At 47.1% G+C, this 13,911-nt stretch overlaps 1 protein-coding gene across 3 annotated transcripts in view; it reads left to right on the forward strand.

The window, feature by feature from the left end:
• Positions 1-7,153, forward strand: part of exoc3 (exocyst complex component 3) — a 79,108-nt gene extending 71,955 nt beyond the window's left edge. For 2 of the 3 annotated variants that reach the window (XM_056293338.1, XM_056293339.1), the window contains exons 13-16: positions 1,418-1,540; positions 2,848-3,009; positions 5,790-5,911; positions 6,028-7,152. In XM_056293338.1, coding sequence (XP_056149313.1) covers positions 1,418-1,540; positions 2,848-3,009; positions 5,790-5,911; positions 6,028-6,223 — 603 coding nt within the window. In that variant the 3' untranslated portion in view covers positions 6,224-7,152. Of the gene's footprint in view, positions 1-1,417; positions 1,541-2,847; positions 3,010-5,789; positions 5,912-6,027 lie in introns of all 3 variants that reach the window. The other variant, XM_056293340.1, reaches the window with a different exon arrangement.
• The last annotated feature ends 6,758 nt before the right edge of the window (positions 7,154-13,911 follow it).

Consider the following 13,911-nt stretch of genomic DNA (forward strand, 5'->3'; position numbering starts at 1 on the left):
CAGTGCTGCTGGGCCTCACTCCCATTCAGCCACAAGAGCGCTGGTGATGTCCGGCACTGATGTTGAGCGAGACAGCTCGGCTCGCGGTCGCCGTTCCAATACACCCTTTTACAGCTGGTAAACAGTGATCACGTGATTTTGCTGCCAAAATGAGAGTGCATACTATGCGTGACGTAGGTCATAAAAGGGTCTATTGAACGGTCTTTTCCCCAATGGAATGCGGTAGAAATTAACACCTTTAGTTTTGCTAGACCTGTTCTGGCAACCCACAACACAACAAGACATTTTAAAAATGTAAATATCAGTCAATCAAAAATCCACTTGCACTCTGCACTGACTGGAGATGGAGAAGGTGCCTCTGTTACTGCCAAAATGAGCGCGCATACTATGTGTGACGTAGGTCATAAGAGGGTCTATTCATTTCAACGGTGTTTGATGGGGTTGAGGTCAGGGCTCTGTGCAGGCCAGTCAGGTTTTCTACCCATGTTTTCATGGATGTCGCCTTCTGCTCGGGGCATTGTCATAATGAAACAGTAAAGGGGCCTCCCCCAAACTGTTGCCACAAAGCTGGAAGCACACAGTTCTCTATAATATAATTGTATGTTGTAGCATTAAAATGTCCCTTCACTGTAACTGAGGGGCCTAGCCCAAACCATGAAACATGGCCCCAGACCATTATTCCTCCTCCACCAAACTTGAGAGTTGGACCTATGCATTCAGTTAAGGTTAAGATTTGTCCCTCAGACTGTCAGATAGTGAAGCATGATTCATCACTCCAGGGAACACGTTTCCACAGCTGCAGAGTCCAATAGCTGTGTGCCTTATACCACCCCAGCTAACGCCTTGCATTGTGCATGGTGATCTTAGGCTTTTGTGCTGCTGCTGCACCATGAAAACCCGTTTCATAAATCTCCTGATGAACAGTTCTTGTGCTAATGTCACTTCCAGAGGGAGCTTGGAACTCAGTAGTCAGTGTCACAACCGATGACTGAATCTTCACGCGCTTCAGCACTCGGCGGTCTCGTTCTATGAGCTTGTGTGGCCTATCGCTTCGCAGCTGTTGTTGCCCCTAGACACTTCCACTTCACAGTAACAGCACTCACAGTTGACTTTGGAGGCTCAAGCAGGGCAGACATTTCACGAACTGACTTGTTGGAAAGGTGGCATGTTTGTCTGTAGAGATTGCATTGCTGCAGGATTGATTTTATGTGTCTTTTAGCAGTGGGTGTGGCTTTTTCAGCCACACCCACTAATTAGAAGGGGTGTCCACATACTCTTGGCCATGTATTGTATATTTTCAGGACCATCTGAGTAATTTGAAGTGTGTGTAATTGCATACTTATTAACAACTACTAGTCTGGACAGATGTTTTCAAACATGCTAGTTTTTGAGTGACGTTGTATTGGATATGCTCCAGCACCATCTGAATGAGCTGCTGACCAGGAAGTGGCTAACAGGCTCTCATGCTGTGGACACCATCTGCGTGACTGTAGAGGACTACTTCAACGACTTCAACAAGATCAAGAAGCCCTTCAACCAGGTGGGGAGGGAATCTCTTCACAACTGAGGTGTGATCAAGCATTTTCAACTCTTGTCTTTCCTTCAGGCATGTAAGGCCAGCTTTTAGTCTGTTACAAAAGTCTGGCCTCGTTGGCTGGGAGAAAAATATCGGGTAACATTTGATAATGACTAAACACTGTAAAGCATTTACAGCGTATTACTTAATAGTTAATTCATCCTTTATAAAACATCAACAGTACATTATTAAATCCATCCATTATCCAAAGCTATTAATAGGTGTCCTGGTAGCATGGCGATCTATTCTATTGCCTATGAACACAGGGATCGCCAGTTTGAATCCCCATGTTACTTCCGGCTTGGTCGGGTGTCCCTACAGACACAATTGGTTGTGTCTGTAGGGACACCCGACAATTGGTCGTGTCTGTAGGTGGAAAGCCGGATGTGGGTTTGTGTCCTGGTTGCTGCACTAGCGCCTCCTCTGGTAGGTCGGAGCGCCTGGGGGAGGGAGAACTGGGGGGAGTAGTATGATCCTTGTATGCGCTATGTCCCCCTTTTGAAGAAGCGGCTGGTGACTCCACATGTATGGGAGGAGGCATGTGGTAGTCTGCCGCCCTCCCCGGATCGGCAGGGGGTGGAGCGGCGACTGGGATGGCTCGGAAGAGTGGGGTAATTAGCCAGGTACAACTGGGGAGAAAAAGGGGGGAGCTATTAATAAACACTATAATAATAATAATAATAACAATATAAACACTGAGACACAAGGGAGGCAGGGAACAGACAAACACACAGGACAACTGGAGTGCCGTCCGGAGCTGTGACGGTATGATTCCATTTTATTTTACAGCCGTGGTCTTATTCTCATGGTTTATCCATCATACATATCAGCTGTGATATTATTTGACTTACCAGCTTCATTTTGTAGCTTGTGGACACAGGACCACCGCTGGCTTTACCAGTGGAAGTAATTATACTGTCACGGCTGCGGCCGTTTGTCACCATTTTGTTGGGGCGGGGGGCATGAAAATGTCTCTTCCGCCAAAGGGGGGCATGAGTACAAGTCTGAGAACCAGTGATTTAATGAAATGTAAAGCAGCAGTTATGCTACGCTCTCCCAGACACATGTTAAGTGTGACTGGACTTGTAGTTAAAGATTATACTGGAAAAACAAACGAGGTTGGTCTTCTTTCTAAACAGCCGTAGAGTTCCTAAAAGTGGGTGGTTGATACTTGTGAATTCTTGTTCCTCATGTTTGGACATTGTACTACATGTCAAGTGATATGTGTCTGTAACAGTCTGACGTGATGCATGTGATGGCTTCCTTCGTAGAAGATGACAAGCGAGGCCCATCGCAGGGTGGTGGTGGAGTACCTGAAGGCAGTGATGCAGAAGAGGATCACCTTTAAAAATGCAGAAGAGAGGAGGGAGGGAGCTGAAAGGATGATCAAGGAGGCAGAACAGTTCAAGTTCCTGTTCAGAAAACTTGCTGCTGTGAGTACATATTCCCATGTCTCCTATATTTATAACGTTCTAGTTTTACGCATGAGTTTTAAGTAAAAGTTCAGCAAATTAAGTTGGTGAAATGCTTAAAGAGTCACATCCTCTGTTGTAATATATTTAGCTAAGCTAATCATGCACAAAGCTACCAGCCCCGAGGCGTGAAGCCTGAGATTCAGTGTTAGCACCAGCCCAGGCTTTCACAAGCGGGCTAAAGTGTGCACTGACACAAGCAACACATTAAACGTTCCATATGGGCTGGTCACGCTGGCAAACGAAAATATGATTTTCAATGCTGGGGACCAAGTTGTTAGGCCTGTTACTGTCATTCATACCTTTAGTTGTGGCCCCTTGAACTGGACAGTACTGTGCAGTACTGCACAGAGGGGCTCATATAATTGGCCATATATATATATATATATATATATATATATATATATATATATATATATATATATATATATATATATATAAAATCCAGTGAGTCAAGTAAATTGTTTATGAGATAGTACAAGCCTGTTTCATGCCATAAGCAATCATCAGCATACACACACACACACACACACACACACACACACACACACACACACTATATGTACAAAAGTATTGGGATAACTGGCCATTACACCTGCAGGAGCTTTTATGACATCCCATTCTAAATCCATAGTCGTTAATATGGAGTTGGTCCCCCCCTTTGCTGCTATAACAGCTTCCACCCTTCTGGGAAGGCTTTCCACAAGATTTTGGAGTGTGTCTGTGGGAATTTTTTGCCCATTCATCCAGAAGAGCATTTGTGAGGTCAGGCACTGATGTTGGACGAGAAGACCTGGCTCGCAATCTCCGTTCTAGTTCATCCCAAAGGTGTTCGATGGGGTTGAGGTCAGGGCTCTGTGTGGGCCAGTCAAGTTCTTCCACACCAAACTCACCCAACCATGTCTTACTGGACCTTGCTTTGTGCACTGGGGCACAGTCATGCTGGAACAGAAAAGGGCCCTCCCCAAACTGTTCTCACAAAGTAGGAAGCATAGAATTGTTCAAAATGTCTTGGTATGCTGAAGCATTAAGATTTCCCTTCACTGGAACTAAGGGGCCTAGCCCAACCCCTGAAAAACAACCCCATACCTTTATCCCTCCTCCACCAAACTTTACAGTTGGCACAATGCAGTCAGATAGGTAACGTTCTCCTGGCATCTGCCAAAGCCAGACTCGTCCGTCAGACTGCCAGACAGAGAAGTGTGATTCGTCACTCCACAGAACTCGTTTCCACTGCTCCAGAGTCCAGTGGCAGTGTGCTTTACACCACTCCATCTGACGCCTGGCATTGTGCTTGGTGATGTAAGGCTTCCATGCACCTGCTTGGCCATGGAAACCCATCCCATGAAGCTCCTGGCACACAGTTTTTGTGCTGATGTTAATGCCAGAGGAAGTTTGGAACTCTGCAGTTATTGAGTCAACAGAGCGTTGGCGACTTTTACGCACTATGCGTCTCAGCACTCGTTGACCCCGCTGTGTTACTTTACATGGTCTGCCAGTTTGTGGCTGAGTTGCTGTTGTTCCTAAACACTTCCACTTTTCAATAATACCACTTACAGTTGACCGTGGAATATCCAGCAGGGAAGAAATTTCACGAACTGACTTATTGCAAGGTGGCATCCTATGACAGTACCACGCTTGAATCCACTGAGCTCTTCAGAACGACCCATTCTTTCACAAATGTTTGTAAATGCAGACTGCATGGCTAGCTGCTGGATCTTGTACACCTGTGGCAATGGGTCTGAATGAAACACCTGAATTTAATCATTAAGAGGTGTGTCCCAATACTTTTGTACATACAGTGTAAAAGACATAAACACCTGTTTGAAGTGTGACATCCTCCAGATAAAAATTTAAATATTTTAAAAATGTTTGCATTAAGCACTTGGAATGTCCACAAACTTTCTGCACCCTGAGTGCTACAGAAAACATGCGATTGATGGTCTTTTAAAGTAAAATCTGTAACGGAGTCCACGAGTAGCCTCTAGACAATTGAGCCCCACTTGGTTGCTGCACTTTGCTTTTTTTTTTTTTTTTAGGGGGATTTTTTTCCCCAGTTGTACCTGTCCAATTACCCCGCTCTTCCGAGCCGTCCTGGTCACTGCTCAACTCCCTCTGCTGATCCGGGGAGGGTGCAGACTACCACATGCCTCCTCCCATACATGTGGAGTCACCAGCCGCTTCTTTTCACCTGACAGTGAGGAGTTTCACCAGGGGGACATAGCGTGTGGGAGGATCACGCTACTCCCCCCAGTCCCCCCCATCCCCTCCGAACAGGCACCCTGACCGACCAGAGGAGGCACTAGTGCAGCGACCAGGACACATACCCACATCTGGCTTCCCACCCACAGACACGGCCAATTGTGTCTTTAGGGACGCCCGACCAAGCAGGAGGTAACACGAGGATTTGAACTGGCGATCCCCATGTTGGTAGGCAACAGAAAAGACCGCTACGCTACCTGGACGCCCTGCACTTTTCTTTTTTCTTCTTTTGTTGTTGTTTGTTTTGTTTTGGTCTGGTTTCTGGGCATTTGTGTGTTTGAGCTGAGGGAGAGGAAGGGAGGGATTGTGAAAGTGTGGGATGACCTCCTCGTCTTGGGACTGTCACAGAGCAACTCCCTCCCAAAACAAAACCTGTAAGCAAACTAGTATTGTAAACCAGTGTGGTTGCTTGTGAAAAAAGAAAGATGGCTGTGTAAAAACAGTTTGTTGATGACCCGCTGCTTTTGTGTTGTGGCCAGGAGGAGGACACAGAGCTGCTGTGTGGTGCGATTGCTGCAATAGCAGAAGTCTTCAAACTGACTGACCCCACTCTGCTGTATCTTGAGGTGTCCACTCTGGTGTCCAAATATCCTGATATCAGGTAAACACACACACACACACACACACACACATTCAGTGTCTAACTTGTGCACCGTCACTCGCCCTTTGTATCTGTGCCCTATCTATTTCTGTGTTCTTTTTGTCCCGTCTCTGTAGGGAGGAACACGTCCTCGCCCTGTTGGCAATACGAGGGGATGCCAGTCGCGACATGCGTCAGATGATCATCGAGACTCTAAGCCAGACCACACCATCCTACACTGGTGTCACGCAGCCCATATTCAAAGACATAGCTGTGCCGACTATTTCCATGACCTCCATGACCTCCATGGCCACCGCAAAGCTCCTCAAATAAATGAAGACATGATGACATCCACCACACATAACAAGCATGTGTGGATGGTTTTCTCCTGCACCATTTTTCTCCCAACTATAAATCATTAGTTGCTAAGAGAGGGAATGCAAAGTTAACAAGACATAAAGGTTGAGGAATTTGGGATATTAGATGTCGAATATCAATTTGGGAATTGTTGAATGATGAGACAATGTCTGCCACATGAATTTTGAGATATGTAACTCCCTATTTATACCACACATTCTTATTTTACCGTCCCCACCTATTGTTTATGACTTTTGTATCATCTTGATCTCATCACTGCTTCAAAAACAATGACTATAGTAAAAAAACTTCTTAAACTACTCAGTGGGTTTTGTCATTAGAAGTTTAGAAAATCTGACAAGACACACTTCTCCATAAGGTATACTTATATAGTGAAACGCAGTACATTGTGAATGCTAGCCTGCCGCTGAGTAATATGGTTGATATGGGTAATAAGGGATCTAGTGTTTGAGTTCTCATGCTATTTTTATGGATCCATGTTTAAGTCAAAATACCTCTAAACTGTACAGACTGGCCCCCTGTCTTTGCAGCCTTCATTTTCACCCAGTTGTGGTGGACTGTGTCAAAAGCAGCACTGACATCCAATCATACCAGAACCGAGACGCTGCCACTGTCTGTGTTTAAGCGGCTGTGATTAAAGACCTTAACGAGAGCGGTCCAGAACTGTGGTGTGGTCCGAACCCTGACTGGAAGACATCAGAACTGGTGCTTAGTGCCAAGAAATTGTTCAGCTGCTGGAAAACAGCTTTTCAATGGGTCTGCTTAGAAACGTGAGGTTTGATATGGACCTACAACTGTTCTTGGGTGAAGTGTCTAGATTATTCTTTTTTAAGAGTGGCTTGATGACCGCAGTTTTCAGGGCCTGTGTGAAGAGACCTGAGAGGAGACATGTTGACAATTCATAGAAGATCTGAGGCCATGCAATTAGAAACATTTTTGTAAAAGTGTGAATTATGAATATACACTACCGTTCAAAAGTTTGGGATCACCCAAACAATTTTGTGTTTTCCATGAAAAGTCACACTTATTCACCACCATATATTGTGAAATGAATAGAAAATAGAGTCAAGACATTGACAAGGTTAGAAATAATGATTTGTATTTGAAATAAGATTTTTTTTACATCAAACTTTGCTTTCGTCAAAGAATCCTCCATTTGCAGCAATTACAGCATTGCAGACCTTTGGCATTCTAGCTGTTAATTTGTTGAGGTAATCTGGAGAAATTGCACCCCACGCTTCCAGAAGCAGCTCCCACAAGTTGGATTGGTTGGATGGGCACTTCTTGCGTACCATACGGTCAAGCTGCTCCCACAACAGCTCAATGGGGTTCAGATCTGGTGACTGCGCTGGCCACTCCATTACCGATAGAATACCAGCTGCCTGCTTCTGCTCTAAATAGTTCTTGCACAATTTGGAGGTGTGTTTAGGGTCATTGTCCTATTGTAGGATGAAATTGGCTCCAATCAAGCGCTGTCCACTGGGTATGGCATGGCGTTGCAAAATGGAGTGATAGCCTTCCTTATTCAGAATCCCTTTTACCCTGTACAAATCTCCCACCTTACCAGCACCAAAGCAACCCCAGACCATCACATTACCTCCACCATGCTTAACAGATGGCGTCAGGCATTCTTCCAGCATCTTTTCATTTGTTCTGCGTCTCACAAACGTTCTTCTTTGTGATCCAAACACCTCAAACTTGGATTCATCCGTCCACAACACTTTTTTCCAGTCTTCCTCTGTCCAATGTCTGTGTTCTTTTGCCCATCTTAATCTTTTTCTTTTATTGGTCAGTCTCAGATATGGCTTTTTCTTTGCCACTCTGCCCTGAAGCCCAGAATCCCGCAGCCGCCTCTTCACTGTAGATGTTGACACTGGTGTTTTGCGGGTACTATTTAATGAAGATGCCAGTTGGGGACCTGTGAGGCGTCTGTTTCTCAAACTAGAGACTCTAATGTACTTATCTTCTTGCTCAGTTGTGCAACGCGGCCTCCCACTTCTTTTTCTACTCTGGTTAGAGCCTGTTTGTGCTGTCCTCTGAAGGGAGTAGTACACACCGGTGTAGGAAATCTTCAATTTCTTAGCAATTTCTCGCATGGAATAGCCTTCATTTCTAAGAACAAGAATAGACTGTCGAGTTTCAGATGAAAGTTCTCTTTTTCTGGCCATTTTGAGCGTTTAATTGACCCCACAAATGTGATGCTCCAGAAACTCAATCTGCTCAAAGGAAGGTCAGTTTTGTAGCTTCTGTAACGAGCTAAACTGTTTTCAGATGTGTGAACATGATTGCACAAGGGTTTTCTAATCATCAATTAGCCTTCTGAGCCAATGAGCAAACACATTGTACCATTAGAACACTGGAGTGATAGTTGCTTGAAATGGGCCTCTATACACCTATGTAGATATTGCACCAAAAACCAGACATTTGCAGCTAGAATAGTCATTTACCACATTAGCAATGTATAGAGTGTATTTCTTTAAAGTTAAGACTAGTTTAAAGTTATCTTCATTGAAAAGTACAGTGCTTTTCCTTCAAAAATATGGACATTTCAATGTGATCCCAAACTTTTGAACGGTAGTGTATATCATGTCATTGAGTGTTTCTTTTAACAAAGTTATATATATTATAATAATAATAAGTAATTAAAATATATAATGATAATATTATATAACATAATTATTATATAATTATATAATCTTATCCCTCTATCCATTATCCAAACCGCTTATCCTTACTCAGGGTCGTGGGGATGCTGGAGCCTATCCCAGCAGTCGTTGGGCAGCAGGTGCAGAGACACCCTGGACAGGCAGTCCGGTCCATCACAGGGCCGACACACACACACACACACACACACACACACACACACACACACACACACACACACACACACTTGCTTACTTGCTTAAGGTTGTCCGTCGTGTCCGACGATGACAATCCTGCCTCTGTCAATTGCGAGTCTTCTTATGGCTGTAAAGCCCAATCCGCGATCCACACTGTTTGTCACAGAGAGAACAGGTGAGAGCACTGACTGGGGGTGTAGGTGTGGTACTGGCTTCATGTCTCTTCAGACGTCTCCTGGTCCGTCGATCACCTCGGTCCAGATGGAGTGTTGGGCAGCAGTGTCCTCCAGCTTGCTCGGGTTCAGGCCGCACTTTTTTATGATGGTCTTCAGTTGGTCTTTGTACAGTTTTTTGCTGGCCCCCTACCAAGCGGCGGCCAAGATGTAGCTGGCCATACAGCACTTTACATGGTAAGCGCTCATTTGGCATCCTGATGACGTGGCCGAGCCAGCAAAGTTGGTGCTGGGTGACGGTAGCCTCCATGCTGATGCAGTTGGTCTTGCGCAGTATTTCAATACGGGACACTCGGTCACACCAGGTTATCCTCAGGATGCACTGTAGGCATCTGATGTGGAAGGCCTCAAGCATCCTGAGGTGGTGGCTGTACAGGGTCCATGCCTCACAGCTGTAGAGGAGAGTCGATATGACAACTGCCAAGTAGACAGATGTTTTGGTGTGGAGATTGAGGTCTTTGTTTTGAAAGACCCTTCTCCTAAGTCTGCCAAAAGGGGGTGATGCTTGTTTAATCCGGTTTTGTATCTCCCTGTCAATGCTGCAGTTGTCAGAGAGGAAGCTGCCTAGGTATTTGAAGGATTCCACTGTTGCGAGTGGTTTGTCGGAGATGGTGAATGTGATGGATGAGTAGATGCCCACTGGCATACTACTTCAGTCTTTGCTACATTTATAGAGAGATCCAGCCTACCATACGCCCTTGCAGCAGCTGCAAGGGTAGCTTGCAGTGCCTCCGATGTGTGGGGCACACCTGCACAGTCATCTGCGTACTGTAACTCCATGATGTGCTCAGATGTCATTTATGTGACTGTGTGGAGCCTACGGATGTTAAATAGGTTTCTATCTAGTCTGAAGTCCACAGGAACCCCACTGTCCTTCCTGATTTCCTTGTGGAGCAGCAATGTCACACACAGGAGGAAGATCTTAAAAAGAACTGGAGCAAGGATGCACCCCTGACGTACCCTGGTGCACACCCTGAAGGGCTCAGATTCCTGGCCTCCAATGGTCACACGTGCCATCATCCCCACATGAAATTGTTGTAAGGATGTTGACAAACTTTCGTCGGTGAGGAATGGGCGAATCCTCCTCATGTTATAGAGGAGAAATCTGCAGGAGCGAGCAACCGATGCAACGTTTGCAGCAAATGGCAGTTGGTCGTCCAGGATCACACCCAGATTCCTCGCAGTCTGAGTTAGCGTCACCATGGTGTTGCCAATGGTGATGGCCAGGTCTCGCTCGGTGTGGGCAACCTTTCCCCAGGAGGAACATCAGCTCTGTCTTGTCCAGATTGAGGTTCAGGTGATGTGTTGCCATCCACTCCGAGATGTCAGTCAGTCAGTCAATGGTGAGTTTGACTGGATAAGAGACAGTAACAGCACGAAATTCAAAAGAGGGCGGAGAAAATTGTGGAATGGAAACAAGAGAGTATTTCCATTTCAGGGAGATTAGTAGGCCAGTACCACCACCTCGTCTCCCAGCTCTTGGAGTGTGAGAAGAAGAGTACACATCAGACAGAACTGCGGGTGTGGTAGTGTTTTCTGGCATGATCCAGGTCTCAGAGAAAGAAAATTGAGGGAGAGCAAGGATGCGTAGCCTGAGATAAACTCAACTTTCGGCACCGCAGACTGCCAATTCCAGAGCCCTCCCGTCACCACCTGCTCAACGTGAATGGCGAGATTGGAATAGATGAGATTGGTAGGGTCACAGTGCCTTGGAGTGACCCAATGTCTATGCCAGCCCTGGGAAGAGGAAAGGACTGGAATGCGAAGGAAACACATAGTCTATACTAGGTACAGAAAATACAGATGACTGCCGCTCTGATGGCCAAGCGGAATAACCCGCCGTTCTTGCAACCCGCTCGTCATGTGGCTGGGAGGTTCGTATCCCAGACTCGCCGTAACCGGTCATGGCCAGAGCATCCACGGGGTAAGGCATTCATTAGGCCAGCCTTACCCGAGGGATAGTGGGTGTAGATCGGTGTAGTGTTCGGGGACTCGTCGTTCTCCAGCGACCCCTCTGGCCCACCCGGGCGCCTACAGCCAAGCAACCGAAAGCATTCACCCTACGTCTCCTTCGCGGCCTGAGGGTAATGCAATCCATGCGAGGAGGCTTCAGCGTGTAAAATGGCGAAAGCAGCCGACACGAGTTTGAAGGAAGCTGGTGTTACGACTATCTCCTTCCTGTGGAAACGTGAGCTAGGGGAGTTATTCCACAAGAGTTCTGGCCATATGCCATTGGGTTAATCGGTTGGGATAAGGGGAAAACTAGAAATAAATTTATTTAAAAAAAATACAGATGACTGACCGGATCTAAAAAGAGCAGTCCTTGCTTGACGAAGTCTTGACTTGAAAAAGTCACGCTTGCCTTTGTTCACTCTAGCCTTCGTTCAACCTAGACCTGTTTGCCCCCGGCTTGTATGCCTTATGCTTGGAAGCTGACTCAGTGATTTAATGAACACTGATTGCTAATCGTCTGCCAGGAATGCAGGCCACACCCTGGCCACTTAACACCCAATTGGCCAAAGAGGTACCCTTAAAATAGGCCTATTGATCAGAAACTGGTCTCTTATGGGGCTCCTGTCATCTCCCGGCTTGACTACGGCAACTCCCTCCTTGCTTGCGCCCCGACGTCGGCCATCAGACCTCTGGAGCTTGTTCAGAAAGCTGCAGCTCGTCTGGTGTTCAACCACCCTAAGTTCTCCCACACAACTCCCCTTCTCATGTCCCTACACTGGCTCCCAGTAGCTGCTCACATCCAATTTAAGACTCTGGTGCTTGCCTACAGGGCCGTGAAAGGAACAGCTCCTTCCTATCTCCAGGCCATGGTCAAGCCCTACACCCCCGCCCGACCACTTCGTTCTGCTGCCTCGGGTCGCCTGGTTGCCTCGTCGCTCAGAGGCCCCTGCTGTCGATCGACCGGGTCACGGCTCTTTTCTGTCCTGGCCCCACAGTGGTGGAATGAACTCCCCACTGATGTCAGGACAGTGGAGTCGCTGCCCATCTTTCGGCGCAGGTTGAAAACTCACCTCTTCAAGAACTACTACCCTGTTACTTGTTCTTAGCACTTATTGTATTCACTCATTAAAAAAAAATCTTTCTTGCGCTTTTACTTTGGCACTGGTTTTGCTCTTAGATGCTTGTTTAGATGCACTTATGACCTCTGATGACTAGTAGTTCTCCTGATTTCCTACACTAAATGCACTTACTGTAAGTCGCTTTGGATAAAAGCGTCGGCTAAATAACTGTAATGTAATGTAATGTCCTAGACGTACCCACAAGGCAGCGGGACAGTGGTTGGTCAATGCCAGGGCGTGTCCACTTCACGTGGGCCTGCACATTAGACCTCTGGGGACCACTGTAGCTCCGAGATCCCCTACAGTTTAGCCAGGGACCGCAAGGTACCCAGTTACCGTGTGTGGCCACAAGGAGGCACTGCGGGAGTCTTGGCGGTAGAGAGGCTATGCACCGGCAGGGGAGACTTACGCACTCAGCTCCTCTTTTCACCCCCGCAAAGAGGAATAGCCGGCGGCAGTAGCTGAAAGCAGAAAGTAGCAAGCAGCAACAGCATGCAGCATGCACGAACTACAAGCACTACTACTCCAGTACTACTGCACTGACGCATCACACACGCCCTGTGCACTGCACACACACACACAGAGCTAGGGAAAATGTAGTACGGCCGATTTACTTGGCCTTCATGTCTTTGGACTGTGGGAGGAAACCCACACAGACACAGGGAGAACCTGCAAACTCCATACAAAGGACGAACTGGGACGACCCCCGAGGTTGGATGTTATAATTATAATATTCATTCATCATCAGCCACTTCTCCGGGGTCGGGTCGTGGCACTCCAGTCGGGCACTCCAGACGTCTCCCCAGCAACGCCCTCCAGCTCCTCCTGGGGGAATCCCAAGATATTCTCAGGCCAGATTGGACATGTAGTCCCTCCAGCGAGGTGTACCCCGGGGTCTCCTCCCAGTTGGACGTGCCCAGAAAACCTCCAAAGGAAGGCATCCAGGAGGCATCCTAATCAGATGCCCGAACCACCCCAACTGGCTCCTTTCGACACGAAGGAGCACCAGCTCTTCTCCAAACTCCCTCCGGATGTCCGAGCTCCTCACCCTATCTCTAAGGCTGAGCCCAGACACCCTATGGAGGAAACTCTTTTCAGCCGCTTGTATCCGCGATCTCACCATTTTGGCCACTACCCAAAGCTCATGACCATAGGTGAGGGCTGGAATGAAGATTGACTGGTAAATTGAGAGCTTTGCCTTCCGGCTCAGCTCCCTCTTCACCACAACGGTCCGGTACAACGTCCGCATTACTGCTGATGCTGCACCAATCCACTTGTCAATCTCCCGCTCCATCCTACCCTCACTCGTGAACAAGACCCCGATAAACTTGAACTCCTTCACTTGAGGCAACAACTCGTCCCCAACCCGGAGGGAGCAATCCACCATTTTCCGGTAGAGAACCATGGCCTCAGACTTGGCGGTGCTGACTCTCATCCCGGCCATTTCACACTCAGCTGCAAACTGCCCCAGTGTGAGCTGGAGGTCGCGTGCTGGTGAA

The sequence above is a fragment of the Lampris incognitus genome, chromosome 14 (assembly GCF_029633865.1).
Source record: "Lampris incognitus isolate fLamInc1 chromosome 14, fLamInc1.hap2, whole genome shotgun sequence".
Classification (NCBI taxonomy): domain Eukaryota; kingdom Metazoa; phylum Chordata; class Actinopteri; order Lampriformes; family Lampridae; genus Lampris; species Lampris incognitus.